Source organism: Pseudorasbora parva, chromosome 7, assembly GCF_024679245.1.
Source record: "Pseudorasbora parva isolate DD20220531a chromosome 7, ASM2467924v1, whole genome shotgun sequence".
Taxonomy (NCBI): Eukaryota; Metazoa; Chordata; class Actinopteri; order Cypriniformes; family Gobionidae; genus Pseudorasbora; species Pseudorasbora parva.
In genome coordinates, this window is record NC_090178.1 from 6,657,283 (window position 1) to 6,675,642 (window position 18,360).

Sequence of the window (18,360 nt, forward strand, 5' to 3'; positions counted from 1 at the left end):
AAATAAACGCAAAAACTGACACTTTAAATTTCAACATTTCAACCCCCCCCGCCTAAAAAAAAAAAAGTAGTATTTGAGAATGTCTCTGAATAAATCCAAATGTCCATGTCTTATGTCTAAAAACACAAGTGAATTTAAAAGCCATTATATAGGAATACAGCTGTACAGATATGAAGGTAGTGGTTACATTAGGGCATTACATCAGTTTTTCTTGTTTTACTCCCACCAGATAGCACGAATCTACCTCCAAAAATGGGATTTTAAATGCCTTGTCTCTATTTTAATATGGAATACTGCTTGAATTGAAAAATAATTTAAAGATATATTAGAACAAATAGATGAAAGGGAAACATTTAATGGGGAAAAATAGCTGATAGAAATTATTGCATAGTATCATAAAATACCCTAACAATTCTAAATAATAGTAAAAAAAAAAATATTATTGGGCAAAATTATATTAAATTGGTTTTCCTGGGGGAAAAAATTACATTTCAAGGCTTTGGTCACTTTTGACCCCTAAATGAAGAGGACCATGATGAGATCTAACATAAAAGTTTGTATGTGTGTGTGTTTGTGTGTGTGTGTGTGTGTATATATATATTTACAAACTTTTATGTTAGATGCGAGTAATGGATTGGACAGCACTGATAACAATGTGAAGCTTTAGTCTCTGCTCACAGGCTCATTTATATGATCTTTTCTATATTTGCATGTCCTGTCGATCAGTGTTATTTTTAGATAATCACAAGCAAATACACTGATTCATTTTCCCCTCTGCTGTACTTCTGTTTATGTGATCAGTTCTTGGTGTTTTTGTGCATTTCATTTTACACTTAAGAAAGTAATAAAGACACTTTTTTAAGGAACAAACTCATTGTTTTTGACATTTTTTCTCATCTAGTTACATTCAGGTTCCAATGATGACATCACAGTAGCATTCCGGTTCTGATTCTTGTGCTTTTCTCAAAGACAGAAGTCAAATCATTTGTGTTTGGTCTGGTAGAGACAAAAATTGACAAAAACAGTTCATTGCGAATGGATGTTGAGGAACTCTGTCATGAAATGGATCATTTGGATGTTGAAGAAAATGCTGAGCTGAACAGATTTACATCAACCGATGGACTGATGATCATTCCTACAGGTAGGAAATCAGACTTAGTTTGTTTTTTTGCCCCATTGAAAAATGTGTATTTAATATTGATGAAGAAACATAAGGTAACTTTGGCAGAGTTTGAGTTAATTAACTAATAATTTTTATTGTAAAAGCTCAATTTCATTGTGACTGTAATTCAGACAGGAGATCGAACATCGAGTGGAGCGCCCCTCTGGATGAGAGCAGATTCAGTGATGAGCTGCTGAAAAGAGCCCATAAGACGTCCTCACCCGTCACCCTGTGGCCCGCGGACGCTTCAGCTGTCAATCGTGAGGCGCTGCCCAGCTGCTCCTTCACACACCACACACTCAGAGGTGTGCAACCGTCATTACACACCAGGGTTACTGTACAAAAGCATTTACATTACTTGAACTCGAATCAAATCAAATGGTAACACTTTACAATAAGGTCTCATTTGTTAATGGTGATAACTTAACTCCATTGAGGGATTGGAGGTCATAAAAAACTCCTACTGAAGGGCAGGAGGTCCCCAGGAAGCCGGGCTGCTACTGGTGTCTCAGACCAAAAATCTCAGACTTTTCTGTTCAGACAGAGTAAATTTAAATTTAGGTAAATTTTACCGAATTTAGTCAGGAATAGTATTTTAGCCTTTAGTTAAATATGATTATTATTTTTATTTCTTATACATGGTATTTTTATTTCTTATGTTTATAATGGGATTATTCTATCACTATTTTAATAGCTTTTCTATGTAAAGCACTTTGACTTACCACTGAGTATGAAATGTGCTATTTAAATAAACTAGCCTTGCCTAATGCATGAACTAACAATATGCAATATACAGCATATAATGCATTCATTAGCTAATGTCAGCAGATACAAATTTTGATCTTAAAAGTAGTAGTAAATGTAGAGAAAATTAAAATTAACTAAGATTAATAAATGCTGTAGAACTAATGTCACTGTAAAGTGTTACCAATGAATATAGGCTATATAAAAACACTCATTTTATTTCAGTTAGTTGCAAAGGAAACATTTATCTTTTTCATTTATTTTCATTTCATTTTTCATTATTTATAAACACTAAAACGTACAACAAAACTGAATAAAGGCTATATAGAATTTAAAAAAAGAAGTAAAAACCAATAAAAAAGTAAATGGAAAATATAAAATAATTCAAATATTAGTGGAAAAGTAAAATGTCTATACATATCTTTACAAAAATAAAATAAATGTTACGAAGTATTATTTTATTTTTGAGCTTGAGCAGACAGTGAAAGAAAATAACACAAGTTATGAAGCTCAAATATAAGAGACTTTAAATTTGTGCCATATTTGAATCATTACATCATCCCCAGACTTTCTTCCATGTGTGTTATTTCAGTTTTTTATTACTATTATTCTAGTTATAGTTGTGAGTCTAAACTTTTGACTGCTGTGTGAAACAGTGCTACTATTATAAGACACTACTGCAGATTTGTTTCATGTATCTTTTATTTCAGATTTCGTTTTGATGTATTTTTAATTAAACAATGAATTTGAACTTTTAAAGCGAAAGCTAAAGCCGATCCTCTTCTGTTCTTCTGTGGTCTGATGGTTAATCTGGTTAATTCCCACAGATCACAGCAGGTTACTGGGTGAAATTGCCTTCCAGCTGGACCGTCGAATCCTCTCACATGTTTTCCAGGAACAGTCTGGACTGTATGGATTCACCGTGCAGAACATACGAGATAAAATAGAGCAGGTGAGCGGGACGTCATTGAGGCACATGTAGATTGACAGCGATAAGAATTGAATTGATTGTATTCATTTTTTACGAATATTTATTAGAAATCTTACAGAAAAGACTTTTAAAAATATTAATTTAGTGCTGAATGCCAGTCATTGTAAAATGCAATCTTGTCATCAGGACTTTAAAGCTGAAATGTGTAATTTTGTGACTCTTAAAGTCCCCATGAAATCATGGCTTTTAGTATGAATATATTACCATTATTGTTATCTGTAAGCTACTGTGCTCCAAAACAATGACAAGATTCACATTTAGAAGCTAATAAGCATTCAAAACTTACAGTCTCTCACTTCCACCAATAAGGATCAATGATTTTGATGACATCACTCTGCGCATCAGCTTCTCATCTTCTCATTTTCTGTCCAATCAAATACTCTCTAGAATCTGAAGCCCCGCCGCTACATTAAAAACAGACACTGAAGCTGCGGCTGAAATCAGTCACTTGTTCACACATTTACTGTGAATGGCACATAGTGCACTATACAGGGGATAGGGAACGATTCAGAGCGGCTCATGTGATCGATCCAGAGACATGAAAAGCGCAGAGCGGATCATGTGATCGATCCAGAGACATGATAGCGCAGAGCGGATCATGTGATCGATCCAGAGACATGATAGCGCAGAGCGGATCATGTGATCGATCCAGAGACATGATAGCGCAGAGCGGATCATGTGATCGATCCAGAGACATGATAGCGCAGAGCGGATCATGTGATCGATCCAGAGACATGGTAGCGCAGAGCGGATCATGTGATCGATCCAGAGACATGATAGTGCAGAGCGGATCATGTGATCGATCCAGAGCCATGAAAAGCGCAGAGCGGATCATGTGATCGATCCAGAGACCGACATTGTAATAACTGATACAACACCATTTTTTTTACAGTAACAGACACCGTTATAAACCATCTACATAATTAAGCTTAGTGTAATGTTACCACATCCACGTTAACTTGAAAACCAGCGTACACAGTTTGTAATAACACAATAACCATAACGTGATGTTCATTGTTCATTGGGATTATGAATTATATTGAGAACATCATACATAGAAAGCATGCCGTAGTTTAACTTACCCACTTTAGCCGTATTCATTGTTAAGCGTTCCAAACTACACTCACTTCTGGAGGGGCAGCAGGAAAACGAAAAAAGCTGGTACGGATCTGAATAATTTATCCAGGAGCAGCTTCTTAGCAAAACCTGCTTTATAAGTTACTGACCCTCGGTTATAAAGCTGTCTGGTGAGAAATGCTTTGCGGTTCGCGCAAACATAAAAGCATTGACGAAAACAAAACTCAGCCACTGCGTCTTCAGCGGTTCGGATTTAGGAACATCAGAATGACTGCTGTGTTCATTATTACACCCAAGAACAGAACACCACAATCGCTTAGACGCCATTCTGCTCCAGCGTATCAACAATGGCGGAAATGACGACGACAGCTTGAGCACGCTCAGGGTGGGTCTGAGCTGAAACGCTGCTGTCAATCAACAGTCGTGGGAGGGGCTCGATATGAGACAGGGGAAAACATATAAGGAGATTAAAAAAAACACTTGATGGATTTTTATCATTATAGGATGGTTGTGTACAGGCACTGCCAACACACATTTCCATACAATCAGCTTGTAAAAGTGCCATTATATGACCCTTTTAAAATGCTTTTTTAAATTTAGTTTAATATGCAGACAACTATAAGCGGTTCATTCACATTCCCCCTACAAATGCAAGTGGTATTGTGTAATTATTAACTAGATGTTAAACAGAGCGTTTTCTGGCTGTAGATTCAGAGATGAACCTGTGTGATGTTTTGTGTCTCATTCATTATTTAACATCAGGTCTCCGTTCACCCCCTGACCGGGATGGTGGATGACGCTTATAAGGTCCAGCTGTTGGGGAGACACATGGCGATTATGGACAGGCTTCATATGCTGGGCTATAACATGAGTCTGCACCCTCCCTTCAGCGAGTTCATCGTCAACACCTACGGGATCCTGAAGGGGACGGCTGACGCCAAGGAACCGGCCTACACCAACCCCGAGTTTCTGCGCAGGGTGATTGTTGAAACCGCGCCGTCCAGGTTGCTGAAAGATCTTCTGCTGCTGCTCAGCTGCTTGTGTTTCATGGCACGACTGGATGGACGGAGCCTGTTCCTGTGGTAGAAACATCTCCATCAACATCCCATCCTGCTTTGCTTCTTTCCTGGAAATAAACAACATAGAATAGCAAGAAAACACTGAGTCTGGAGGTGAATGGAAAGAAAACAAACACTTGAATGTTTTCACTTGATCGGCAGGACGCATGATTTAAATCAAACTTCAAATCATTGGTCTGACATGCCAATAGTAACTCTTCACTGAATAAGAAACTACACCATGAACAACACCATGAATTTTATCTGGATTATATAGTGCATTTTTTCTTCCCACCTTCAACAAAAATGGTTCCACTAAGTTAAAACTTTATAAACATGTATTATGTATTCACTAGACAGTTGACGGCAGCCATTAGTTAGTCAGTTTATTTATGCCCTTAGGGAAAGTACATATGCACCATACTCACACAGACATTAAGATTTCATAACTGGCATACACAATCATAATTTAAAACAAATAAATCTACTTTAGAGTTTAAGATAAGATAACCAGACCAGCTGACCATCAATCAACATTGGAGGATGAATTCAAAATTCTGATTGCTTGGGGAACAAAAGATAGTTTGGACCTGTTTTTCATGCATCTGGGAACACAATACCGCCGACCAGATGGCAGTAGTTCAAAAGCATGATATAAGGGATGCCTTTTATCCTGCACAATAATGTTGGCTTTATTTATTACTCTCTATTTGTATATATGCTCTCCTAACGTATTAATGAGATTCCCAGCAGTTTGCTTGTCATTGTCACATTGCGAAGCCATTGACTTCCATGCGGTATTAGTTTTCCTACTATAGAAGTCATTGGCTACTGTCTAGTTACCAATTTTCTTTAAAAATATCTGCTTTTGTGTTCAACAAAACAAAGAAACTCATGAAGGTTTCGAAAAGCCTGAGGGTGAGTAAGTAATGAATACATTTTCATTTTTGGGTGAACTATCCCTATGCTTGCTTTAATTTAAATTCTTTAGCCCATTTAATACATAAAAACAAAACAATTATGATATTTTGGCAGATATGTGACCCTGTGCTACAAGACCAGTCCTAAGTCGTACAGGTATATTTGTGATACATTGTATGCCAAATATGATAAGGATATTAAGTAAAAAGATCTTGTTCCATGAAGATATTTTGTACATTTCCTACCATAAATAAATTTAAAAATTACCATTAATAGTAAAAAGCATTGCTAAGGACTTCATTTGGACAACTTTAAAGAGGCTTTGCTCATTTTTTTGTACCAGATTTTTCAGAATCCAGATTTTTTTTTATATATATTTGGATCTCAGCCAAATATTGTCATATCCTTTATAAGCTTATTTATTCAGCTTTATGTATAGCTCTTTTTTTTAATGGAGCCGTATGACTGGTTTTGTGGTCCAGGGTCACATATATGATGAAACATATATTTTTCAAGACCTTATAGTAGCTGTTTCACTTTATCTAGCCATCAGCTAAAACGAAGTATATGCATATTGTATTCAAATATGGGTCCCTTCGTTACAACAGTTACAATAATACTATGTTCAAGCTTCAACATATATTGTATTTACATTGTATGAAAGGTACATTTGCAAAAATTAAAAAAACAAAAACAAAGACAAAGTCAGTTTCCGCGGAAGGGCTTTGCGGAAGCGCGCAAACACGGGGATGTGGATGCCGGGCGCGCGCATGACCCATTATATTGTATGCGTGCGTGTCGAAACCGCTGGAGGGACACGGGCAGCAGCAGAGAGACTAAATGAACCGGTTTCACTGAATCAGAAAGGTGTCCAAATACACGGACTGACCGCAACATCAGCTCATGTTCACAGCAAAGCCTGTCGTGCGCCACAAACCGAGTCAGGTAAGTGCCCAGATAAGACAGGTAAACTTCACCAGCGCGCGACTGCTGCTATTATCCGCCCAGCTAACCGGGATCTGGTCACCAGTGTCACGTGATTGTAGGTAGATTACAGAAAGCGGTAACGGGGTTTAGTCGAGAGGGAGAGAGAGAGAGATAATTATAATATGATAATTTCGCGCAGATGCAGGATGACGTGAACACACGTGTGGCGTTCGTGTTGTTGCATTGGATCCAGTGCATGTTTCAACCTGTTTCCTGGAATGCAATTACATGCATCTGATTGCATTATTGATCATTGTGCTTTGGATCATATCACTGTAGTATATGCTCTCGATCGATACATCAATAGGTATTAGTCCGGAGTAGCCTATGCAGTTTGACAGCAGATCCCTGATATAAGTCTCTAATCTCCAGTGCACTATTGGCTCCAGAATAGCATACTGCCATACTAGTGTTACTGCAGTAGCCTACATACTCACGAATTAACCAGGGCTGCTGGCAGAAATGCACCAAGATCCTCTGATTTTTATCTCATAAACATTTGATACGTTTTATAGTATCCCGTTGTACTGGAGTGTTTTTTTGTTTTGTTTGTTTTTTGCTGACAGCATTTTTATGGGTGAGTTCCCTCATTCAGAAACCCAATGAGTCGGACATATCCTAGCACCTGGGTGATATCAGATACAGAGAGTTGTGAAATGTTGAGCGTTTGAAGAAACTCAATTTTGGAGCGGAAGGAGGTGTTTTTGTGCATTATACATTTGTTTTTTACATTTAACGCCAAGGTCATGGGTTCGATTCCCATGAAATGTATACAAGTCTGCTAAATGCATGCATGTAAATGTAAAAGATTGGTGACCTACGATTTGAAAACTTGCCAGTTGAAAACTGAAACGTACTTCATTGCACATAAATGAGTAGATGCATTAAAAAAATCCATCCTAAGGTTATGAGAACATGTTTCTCCTGTTCAACAGGCTACATGGAGATCATTTGTTTGAGTAATTCGCGGAACAAATGCATTGAAAAGAAAAAGGGATAGTCAACAAGCCATTCACCAATGTATGTATAGAGAGGTTCTCAACTTCTCTGAGAGGATTTTATTTGTATTTTTCTGGGTGTTCGTTAAGACAGACTAGTCACAGCTAGTTGTCCATTTTTTAAATTGATAAAGTTTTATACTTTAAAAAAATAATAATTCTAACATGGAAAATAGTCAGAATTGTGTGTCTGACATTTTGACTGCTGTGTGAAACAGGGTTATTTTAGTATCATTGAGATACTGTTATTGTTTTTGTTAATAGCAAATCATCAGCCAATAGGGCATATAGACAGCCTTCTGATGTTTTGACACCTCCTCCCACCTCCAAATTTGAATATTCAAATATTACATTTACATTTAAAACATCAGAAGGCTGTCTATATGCCCTATTGGCTGATGACTGTTGACACCTCCTCATTAGCATTTATTTATGCAGGAATATGTAGATTTATGTTTATTTGCAAAAATAATTATTAGCATTTTATGTATCGCTTTCTCCAACGGCGGACACATAACCGTAATTAATATGATTAGCTTTTTGCTTGACAGTTGTCTTGACAGGCTGCCTTCTAAAAATCAGTATCCTTAGAAAGGACTGAACAACTTAGAACGTCAGTGGTTAACATAGTTTGTCTTAAAGCATATTCAAAAACCACAAATAGACCACTTGATTTTAACTACAGGGTTAAATTCCATAAATGATATACCACAGGGAGAAATCATTTAAATAATATCCTGGCCCGAGTATAGTACCCGACAGACAGAGTTGTGTTAGTTAAATTATAGGATTTTTGCAGGATATTATTTAATATAACCCTGATTATTTAATATAATTGATTGTGTTCGGGCTGAAATAAGAAAGTATACAGCTAGGATGGATTGAGGCGGGTGAGTTAATTATGGGATAATCATATTTGGGTGAACTATTCTTTTAACAATAATAACCCTGGTTCATACAATCAACTGACTAGGCAAATATTTAGCTTTTCACTTTCCTAATGTTGCGAACATTCTAACATTATCACCTTGTTTGTAATTTTGCTACAGAGTTCAAGGGGTTATGAGGAAGATCTGAGATGAGAAGGCTTCTTTCAGTGGTGTGCGGCGCTGAGGCATGTCTTTAAGAGAGTCTCCTTTCCCCAATTGTTTTTTGGAAGGTCTCCATGCTGTAGGATGGAGTCTCATCTTCCCGTGTTTCTGGTTCCTGGACCGCCTCCTCGCCGTCTGCATCTCCACCCGTCTGGAGCGCATGTGGAGGCGGGAACAGGAGTGCTATCTCCACCCGCTAAAGGTCGTCTTTGGCTCCGTCCTGTTCTTCATCCTGTTTATACTCTCCACGCCATTCGCCCTCTTGGGGTTCATACTATGGGCGCCAATCCAGGCCGTTCGCCGGCCGTTTTCGTACCGCCATCAGGTGCAGATCATTCACACGGAGGATCGTAATGCTAGATGGGAGGAGACGAGGAAGGTCAGTTTTGGGTTTCTGACAGGCAATCTGTGTCTGTTGCCTGACGGCGTAGCGCGCTTCAACAACCTCGGGCATACACAAAAGCGTGCATCTTTCATCGGGAAAAGCATCGTGCAGGGTGTCACTCGTCCGCACATCCGTATTTTGATAGATTCCCCTAGTAGCTGTGGCACCATTACCCCCTCTAGCAGCCTGATGCCGCAACTGACCCCGTCCTCGTACGGATCTGTAGACTTTTCCATCGCAGGTCAGAAGGACGTGACTGAAGTGGATGAAACCAATGGCCCAAACCAGCAGCAGCTTCCCAAACCCAACTGCATCCAGAACTCCAACCAACACAAGCATCCGCCTCGTCCCTTAAGAGACGGAGACATGCTGATGGAAGTGTCCACTTTGTTCCCATCCTCTGTGGATATAGTTTGCCTCCAGGAGGTTTTCGATAAGAGAGCCGCTCTGAAGCTCACACGGGCTCTTGGGACTCTTTACGAACATGTTCTCTATGACGTTGGCGTTTACGCCTGCCAGCCTGCTGGAACGTGCTCCTCTTTTAAGTTTTTTAACAGTGGTTTGCTCCTGGCCAGTCGCTATCCCGTGATGGAGGCTCAGTACCACTGCTTTCCAAACAGCCGAGGAGAGGACGCATTGGCTGCCAAAGGCCTGCTTGCTGTAAAGGTAAGGCATCCATTTTAATCCATCTTTTGATCTATGATGTTTCATATATAGGTTTGGAAATGAAAGGCCCCGGTAAACTCACAGCAAAGTTTTGTGGAAAAAATGCCTTAAAATAGCTTGAATGTAACCCTTACTGCTTTTTTTACGCGGAACCATGAATATTCTAATTAGCCCCGCCTCCACTCAATCACACCAGCTCAGAGATCCACTCGCTCAACTTTACTGTAGTAAACAGGACACTGCACAAAGCTATCGCTCTTTACAACATTGGACTCATAATGGTAATTAATAGGATTAGCCTTTTGCTTGACTACATTATCAAACAGCTAATAATAATAATAATGTTCCCGTTCACCATCTCAGTCTGCCAACCTTAGAAACGCTTTAAACATCATAGAACATAAGTGGAGAAAGGCATTTATAGTTCACATATTACAACATTAAATTCACCTGCTATATTGCTAATTTACCCGATTTTTCAACAGAAACGTATTTTTAAAAAGATCAATGATGCAAACTTCATCAAATATGAGACAAATTCAAATTCTGCTGTGCAGCAGCTCTCCTCCAGCGTGTTCATGTTTTACTTGCATCTGATCTCGATGGACCGAATAGAAGAAATGAGTCTTAGAAGGCGGAGCCTCAGAGCCACACCTACCTTACGTAATCGTCACAGACCAATGGTAGTTTACCAGCTGGACCTTAGTTTGGAATTTGTTTACAAAACTCTCGAAACAAACTTTGTTTAAAATGATTTGTTCTTCTATTTTGCTTGAAGTATATCGGGGCCTTAAACTAACTAAACTAAAACGTGTGCCTAAACCAAATTGTTTTCTCACAAGGTGGAACTAGGGTTACAAAAAGGTGAAAAGAAAATGGTTGGGTATATTAACTGCACTCATCTGCACGCTCCTGAAGGCAAGTGTGTTGCATTTACAGAAATTGTTCACCCATAAAAGGAATGTTTGTGTATTCACCGTCATGTCGTTCCAAACTTGTATGCTGTTATTTATACTCTTAGCAGGGATTCGCAAACTTTTTTGTCAGCCTCTCTTTTAAGATATTTACTTGCTCTAAATATTTGCTTGAATTCTCCCTGAGATTTTATAATAATATTTAAATAATTATTTATGTTCTCTGGTGTATAAACAACAACTTTTTTTTTTCTTTTAAAGCTACACTGTGTAACTTTTTTAGTTTATTCTTAGCTAAAAACACTTAGTTCCTTCAAAAATGTCCTCATTAATGTATATTTACTTCTTTCAAGTAATAAAGTATTCTCGTAAGTTTATAATATGCCATTGAAAATACATACGGGTGAGGGGTTCGAATGCCGGTCGCCATGTTGCTCCTCCATCTTGAAAGTACATTAGCCAAAGAGGGACATACCCGTAAATTCAAGCTTCGCCTTTCGCGTTTTAACACTCGATGGCACCGTGCCGAATGTGAAGAGGGGGATTGCCATGTTAATCTTGGACTAAATCGGCCACCGTAGGAGTTGAAACGAAATCAGAATTGAGAGGAACAGAAACTAATATTCTCTGGATGGTCATATACCTTTACACCGCTAGATGGGGGAAAATATCACACAGTGGAGCTTTAAGTGTTGTATTTGGATTGTCTTTATTTTATTTTTATGATTTCATTTATTTATTTATAAAATAATACAAATAAAATTTTAGTTTTAATAATTTTAATAATTCAATAATTATTAGCTTTTTAGTGTTTTATTTAGATTTTTTTATTGAATTATTGTATTAATTTATAAAATAATAATAAAATAATTAGGATTTAATTCATTATTAGGTTTTTGTCAACTCACAAACTCCAGTTAGAGAAACTCTGCCATATAACGGCAGAATAGTGACCATGTCTGCTCTGAAAAGGACAAAAACAGCATTAAAGTGACATAAAAGCATCAAAACAGTAGTCTATCATCCATCCATATGACTTCATATGATAGCTTGAGATAAAAACGTTATCACTTGCACCAAAGCTCTCAGATCTTAAATGGAGATACATAAATAAGGATACATAAATAATGCTAGAAAATACATTTTTGGATCATTTGTGTAATGTAATCGAATCCATTTAAATTGTCTAGAATCCCAGTGGTCAAGATGGATTGTTTCCTGCATACTTGAGTATTATTGTTTTGCCGTCAGTTTGAATGTACTAATTATAATTGCACATCTAATTATACTAAAAATTCCATAAATATGTATAATAATATGCTTATTATCAAATATCAAGAGATTTCTGGTGTTTGATCAGGGGATGGAGAGATACGCTTTGAGCAGCTTAACATGTTGACCAAATGGATCAGTGAGTTTCAAGCAGTGACCAGACGAGAAGATGAAATGGTGATGTTTGACGTGCTTTGTGGGGATTTTAACTTCGACAACAGCTCTCCTGGTATGTACTGATCAACACACCACATACTGTGCATCTTGATTAAATATCAATATTTATGCAAAGGAAGTTCAGAAAAAAATACCTCATTAAATCTGCATTTTCATGTGTCTTTCACCTGTTTTTACTAGATGACAGGCTGGAGCAAAGCCATAGTGTGTTTGAGGAATATACAGACCCCTGCAGAGCTGGACCCGGAAAAGAGAAGCCCTGGGTCATTGGTAACGCTCTCATTTGCTTTTTAGGCCCTGTTCACACCTGGTATTAAGATGCGTTTTGGTTTAATATATTACAAGTAAACGAGGGAGACACATTTCCTGTTCACATCTGGTGTTCTAATCCGTCTCTTTTGTCCACTTTCAATCACCTCTGTCTTTATTTTTTGGGGTTAATGTATGGGCGTTTTCAGATCTTCTAATCTAATAGATAAAATAAGCTTGTGCAATTTACTAATGAACACACACGGAGACGACGAGAAAACAGCACAGAGAGCAGCAGCTTTCGCTTCTGCTCTGAAAGCCACAAGACCAGCCGAACGGGGTGTGTGTGTGTGTGTGTGTGTGTGTGTGTGTGTGTGTGTGTGTGTGTGTGTGTGTGTGTGTGTGTGTGTGTGTGTGTGTGTGTGTGAGCCTGTTTATGTGGTTTATGAGGACACAAATTTGTTTAACTACATGGGTATTACACTGGTATTACACTATAAATGTGGTTTATGAGGACATATCAAATGTCCTCATAATTCAAATTGCCTTAAAAACATACTAAATGATGTTTTTTTGAGAAAGTAAAAATGCAGAATGTTTCCTGTGATGGGTAGGTTTAGGGGCAGGGGCAGTGTAAGGGGATAGAAAATACGGTTTGTACAATATAAAAACCATTACGCCTATGGAGAGTCCCTGTAAACCACATAGACCAACGTGTGTGTGTGTGTGTGTGTGTGTGTGTGTGTGTGTGTGTGTGTGTGTGTGTGTGTGTGTGTGTGTTAAAAATCAGGAATGGTGGAAGAACATTGTGCTTGGTATGTATTTCGTCGTCAAGCCAAATTTAGGTCTCCAGCCAACTATGTTTAAAACCATTCTGGCTTTTCTATAAAAAGAACACGGATAATAAATGATCTTAACATTAAAATGAATGGTGAACTCATCAATCAGGTAGAACAAGAAAAATATTTAGGAGTAATTTTAGATTCTCAGCTAAATTTTATGTCATATTAAAAAAATCTCAAGAAAAAATGAAGGCCAGCATGAATTGTTTCAGAATGATCAGGAGCCATTTGACATTTGAATGTGCTCGTGTGTTTCTGAACGCTATGATCCTGTCTCACCTGTCATACTGCACCACTGTTTGGTCCCTGACTAGCCACACTCCTCTAAAGCCTATTGAGAGGCTTTATAACCGTGCACTAAAAAATTTAGATAACAAGCCTATTCGATTTCACCATTTTTAAGTAAACATAAAATCTTAAAATTTGTTAATCTTAGACGCATAACGTTGTTTTTTTAAAGGTTTGACTGGACTTGCACCTGAGCCGCTGTGTAAATTTGTCAACAGATTGGAATTTTCTAGATCAACAAGAGCTGCTACATGTGGAGACTGTAAAGTTCCCTTTTGTAAAACATCTTTTGCCCAAAATGTTTTTTTCTGTGAAAGGAGCCAATCTGTGGAATTGGCTTCCAACAAATATAAAAACTTTAACTAAACTGTCCGCCTTTAAAAAAGTAACAAAAAGCTGGTTCTTACAGTAGCAGCAGTGTGATCATGCCGTATGAGGGGAGTATGTGAAGTGTGACCCTCTGTGAGTTTAAGGACATGTGTTTATCTGATATATTTTTTGGTGCTAACTGGTTTCTGGACGTTGATGGTGGATTGACATGGATTTTGTATCTGCCCCTGTTCAAATAAACAACAATAAATAAATAAATAAATATTTATGCATTAGGTCGGTAGGCGGAGAGTAGGCGTCTTTTGTAGCTGTTCAAACCATAGACTGTAAACGTCACCCATAGTGTCTGTGACGTCACCCAAAGGATTTTAAAGTACAGTTTTGAAGCGTAAAGTAGGGACGAGCTGACCGTTGACATCCTGACAACACATTGCGGGTCACTCCCAAATAACAGAAAATGGGCAAAGCGGCAGGCCGCGGGCGGAGCTGAGGTGACACGATGACTAACAGACGGCGGCTGAAAGTCCACACCTTAATTATGCTGAACTTTAATGCTTTATATAATTTAAAGAATGAGTTATAAAAAAAAAAATCATCCCCTCACAGTCATGAAGGGCAAAATTAGCTGCAAGGAACCAAAACCATAATTTTTTACCAGGCTGTAAACATGTTTTTTTCTGCTGTAAAGTTGGGCATTTTAACATGGGGCTCAATGAGATTCTGGTCCCTTCTGGAGCCTGCCTCTAGTGGCCAGTCGATGAATTGCAGTTTAACTTACTCCTGTATTGGCTTCAAAGGAATCTGGGGGAGGTTTCTGCTTGGTTCGAACACATTCAGCCACATGAATATTCACACTACAAAAGCAATCTGGCCAAATGTGATTTCAACTACCTCTGGGATTGGTTGAAAATGGACACGCTCAAATCGTTTTAGACCCGTTTACAGCTGTTTTTAGTGTTGTCCACTTTGATCCGATTGACCAAAACACATCTTAATAACAGTGTCTTAATCACATTTGAAATGAACATGTACATTTTGGAGTTGAAAGTTGCCGTTTCAGATGTTCTGTGGTTAAAAAAAAACTTGTAGTGTTTTTATTTATGAATTTCATTCCATTTTGCAATGTAATGCCTAACTATAATTTGCATATTACTATTAGGATGTTGTTTCTTTTCATTCTTTATATATGGTTTTATTTGTAGGAACCCTGTTGGAACAGCCAACGCTCTATGATGAGAACATGAGGACTCCAGACAACCTGCAGCGGTGAGATATAGATATTAATAATAATAATAACAGTAATAATAACATGAAGCCTTCACAAACAAAAATCTGTTGTGTTTGAACATGTTTTGATTCAGTCAGTGTTCTGTAATCTGATCCGTCACTGATCTTCTCTGTAGCACTTTGGAAAGTGAAGAACTGCGCAAGGAGTATTTATCTCCACCGGTGCCGCTCGAGGGCGTTCCTCTGGTTTATCCGGAGCCTGATCAGCCCTGGGTGGGTCGGCGGATCGATTACCTTCTGTATCGAGAGAGCTCCGTCTCCAGTCACTGCAAAACGGTGCGTTTCCTGCTAAGAATGACAAGTTTGTGGTTCAGAGTGTAATTGGCAACACAACACAACACAACACAGGTCTCATTAGTTAAAAGCACATCATGTATAGTTCCACATTTATCGCATATTTCCAACAATGTTTCAATCCAGAGGAATTCGCGGTTTTAACCAGTGTTAAGTCCCTCCTCATTGCACCGCCTGTCAAAGACGTCAAGTCCGCTTTATCTTTTGTGCAAATGCTGTGGCTACGTTCAGTTGCACTTTTAGTATGATTGTTTTTAAATATAATGTTAAATATAATATTAACTAAGATTAATAAATCCTTTATTGTTGTATATATTGTTAGTTCATGTTAACTAATGCTGTTTACATTAGTTAAACAACTATGTTTAACCATGGAATAAAAGAAAGGTAATTACACAATTATATTATATTATATAAATTATCAGTCACACATTGATACATATCATTTGTATCAATGTGTGATATATTGATACATATCATATTTACATATCATTATCCCAAAAGATCATTCAGAGTCATTATTGTGTTAAATGAGAAACGCTTCAAATAGATATTACAAAATGTAGTGTTAGAAAAAATAATATTTATTTGATTTCAACTTAGAATTTACTAAGCATAAACGTTTAGGCTTCAACAGCCATGAGGGAAAGTGAATGATGACAGAAATGTCATTTTTTGGGTGAACCATACCTTTTAATGTTTTTTTATTAATGTGGAAATTATTTTTTATTTTTTTGAAATGATACTCTAAATAAGAAACTAAAACTGACAGTAGGCGGCAGTAGTAAGTCATTTGGCATCTCCAAAACTGCAGCTCTTGTGGGCTGTTCCCGGTCTGCAGTGGTCAGTGTCTATCAAAAGAGCTCCAAGGAAGGAACAGTGGAGAACCGGCGACAGGGTCATGGGCGGCCAAGGCTCATTGATGCATGTGGGGAGCGAAGGCTGGCCCGTGTGGTCCGATCAAATAGATGAGCTACTGGAGCTCAAACTGCTCCAGAAGTTAATGCTGGTTGTGATAGAAAGGTGTCAGAATACACAGAGCATCACAGTTTGTTGAGTATGGGGCTGCTGCATAAGTGCAGACCAGTCAGGGTGCCCATGCTGACCCCTGTCCACCGCCAAAAAGTGCAAACAGTGGGCACGTGAGCATCAGAACTGGACCACAGAGCAATGGAAGAAGGTGCCCTGGTCTGATGAATTACGGTTTCTTTTATATCACGTGGATGGCCAGGTGTGTGTGCGTTGCTTACCTGGGGAACACATGACACCAGGATGCACTATGGGAAGAAGGCAGGCCGGCGGAGGCAGTGTGATGCTTTGGGCAATGTTCTGCTGGGACACCTTGGGTCCGGCCATCCATGTGGATGTTACTTTGACACGTACAACCTACCTAAGCGTTGGAAAAAATCAGTCCTGCAGTATTTAAATCTTTGTCTTTTTCCTATGTAGGAGGTGGAAGAGTTTACATACGTGACTCAGCTGGCTGGACTGACGGACCACATCCCTGTGGGCTTTAGACTGTCTGTGTCTCTGGATTCAGAAGAGATGTAAAGATATCAGGCCATGTGTGCTTACAGTGGACCAGACTGCTGACACTTTAAAATACCTATGATAATGTAATGAATGCTTTAGAGGAATAGTTCAGCCAAAAAATATGATTTATTCATTCTCATATGGGTTTGGAATAACATGAGGGTGAGTAAACGACCAGAGATTTATTTTTAAGGATCAATAAATAAGAAGTCTTATTATTTTTGAATGCTTGACATGTGGGGGGAAAACACACCAAATATCACTTTATGAATCACTATTTGAACAAAGCAATAGTTCTGACTTTCTGTCACTCTTTCCTATGCATATCCTCTCTGTACAGTGCCAGTAATGTGGATAGATATGACACGCTTAGTTCAATTTCTGTTTTTTTTTATGACACTTTTTCATGACGACACAGAAATTATTTTGGAAGTATATTTTAATAAAAAGGTAGTTTTTTTTTTCATAGCATGCATTTCTTGACTTTTTTTCTGAGGTGTTTTTTTTGCAGTTCTCTCTGAGAAGAGGTATTATTGTATTATGTGCATATTGGTCTTTCTTGAACCATAACTAATTTAAAACAACTTTAGATCAATCCTGATGTTGTTTTTTGAATTTCAGAAAATACCAGGCCAAGAGAAATCTAATCAAAGGCCTTATTTTCTTGTCAGAAATATTGACTATGTGATTATATAATTATTTACACGTTAAAAAAAATTACACTTTTAAATGCAAGTCATGTTGGATAAAAGTAACATTACAAATGTAATGTTACAAATTGTTTTAATTGCTGTAATCATAGACCGTAAAAAAATATGCTGTAATACATAGAACTATTGAAGGCCATTTCCGCCACATAAAAAAAAATGCTTTGGTAAATTTTAAGTATACAAGTAAGCAAATCATTTTGACTATTAAGCACAATTATGACATGACATTAATCAAAGTTATGACATAACATGCATACGTATAACGAGATTACAAAAAAAAAAGTTAAATAAAATATTAAAATATCAACATTTTCTTAAATTAAGATTAATCATTGTATATTTATATTTTTGGAAATGTTAAATAATATAAATGCATTATTTAAT

At 37.7% G+C, this 18,360-nt stretch overlaps 2 protein-coding genes across 2 annotated transcripts; both read left to right on the forward strand.

Annotated features, from left to right (window-relative positions):
• Positions 1 to 986: 986 nt before the first annotated feature.
• Positions 987 to 6,088, forward strand: LOC137082612 (speriolin-like protein). Its single transcript, XM_067447905.1, has 4 exons — positions 987 to 1,141; positions 1,294 to 1,467; positions 2,734 to 2,858; positions 4,737 to 6,088. The coding sequence occupies exons 1-4, from the start codon at positions 1,036 to 1,038 to the stop codon at positions 5,058 to 5,060; spliced, it is 729 nt and encodes a 242-aa protein (XP_067304006.1). The 5' UTR covers positions 987 to 1,035; the 3' UTR covers positions 5,061 to 6,088.
• Positions 6,089 to 6,713: 625 nt separating this feature from the next.
• smpd5 (sphingomyelin phosphodiesterase 5) lies at positions 6,714 to 17,732 on the forward strand. Its single transcript, XM_067447892.1, has 8 exons — positions 6,714 to 6,898; positions 8,988 to 10,080; positions 10,923 to 10,998; positions 12,355 to 12,495; positions 12,624 to 12,713; positions 15,355 to 15,418; positions 15,556 to 15,715; positions 17,183 to 17,732. The coding sequence occupies exons 2-8, from the start codon at positions 9,055 to 9,057 to the stop codon at positions 17,282 to 17,284; spliced, it is 1,659 nt and encodes a 552-aa protein (XP_067303993.1). The 5' UTR covers positions 6,714 to 6,898; positions 8,988 to 9,054; the 3' UTR covers positions 17,285 to 17,732.
• Positions 17,733 to 18,360: the final 628 nt, after the last annotated feature.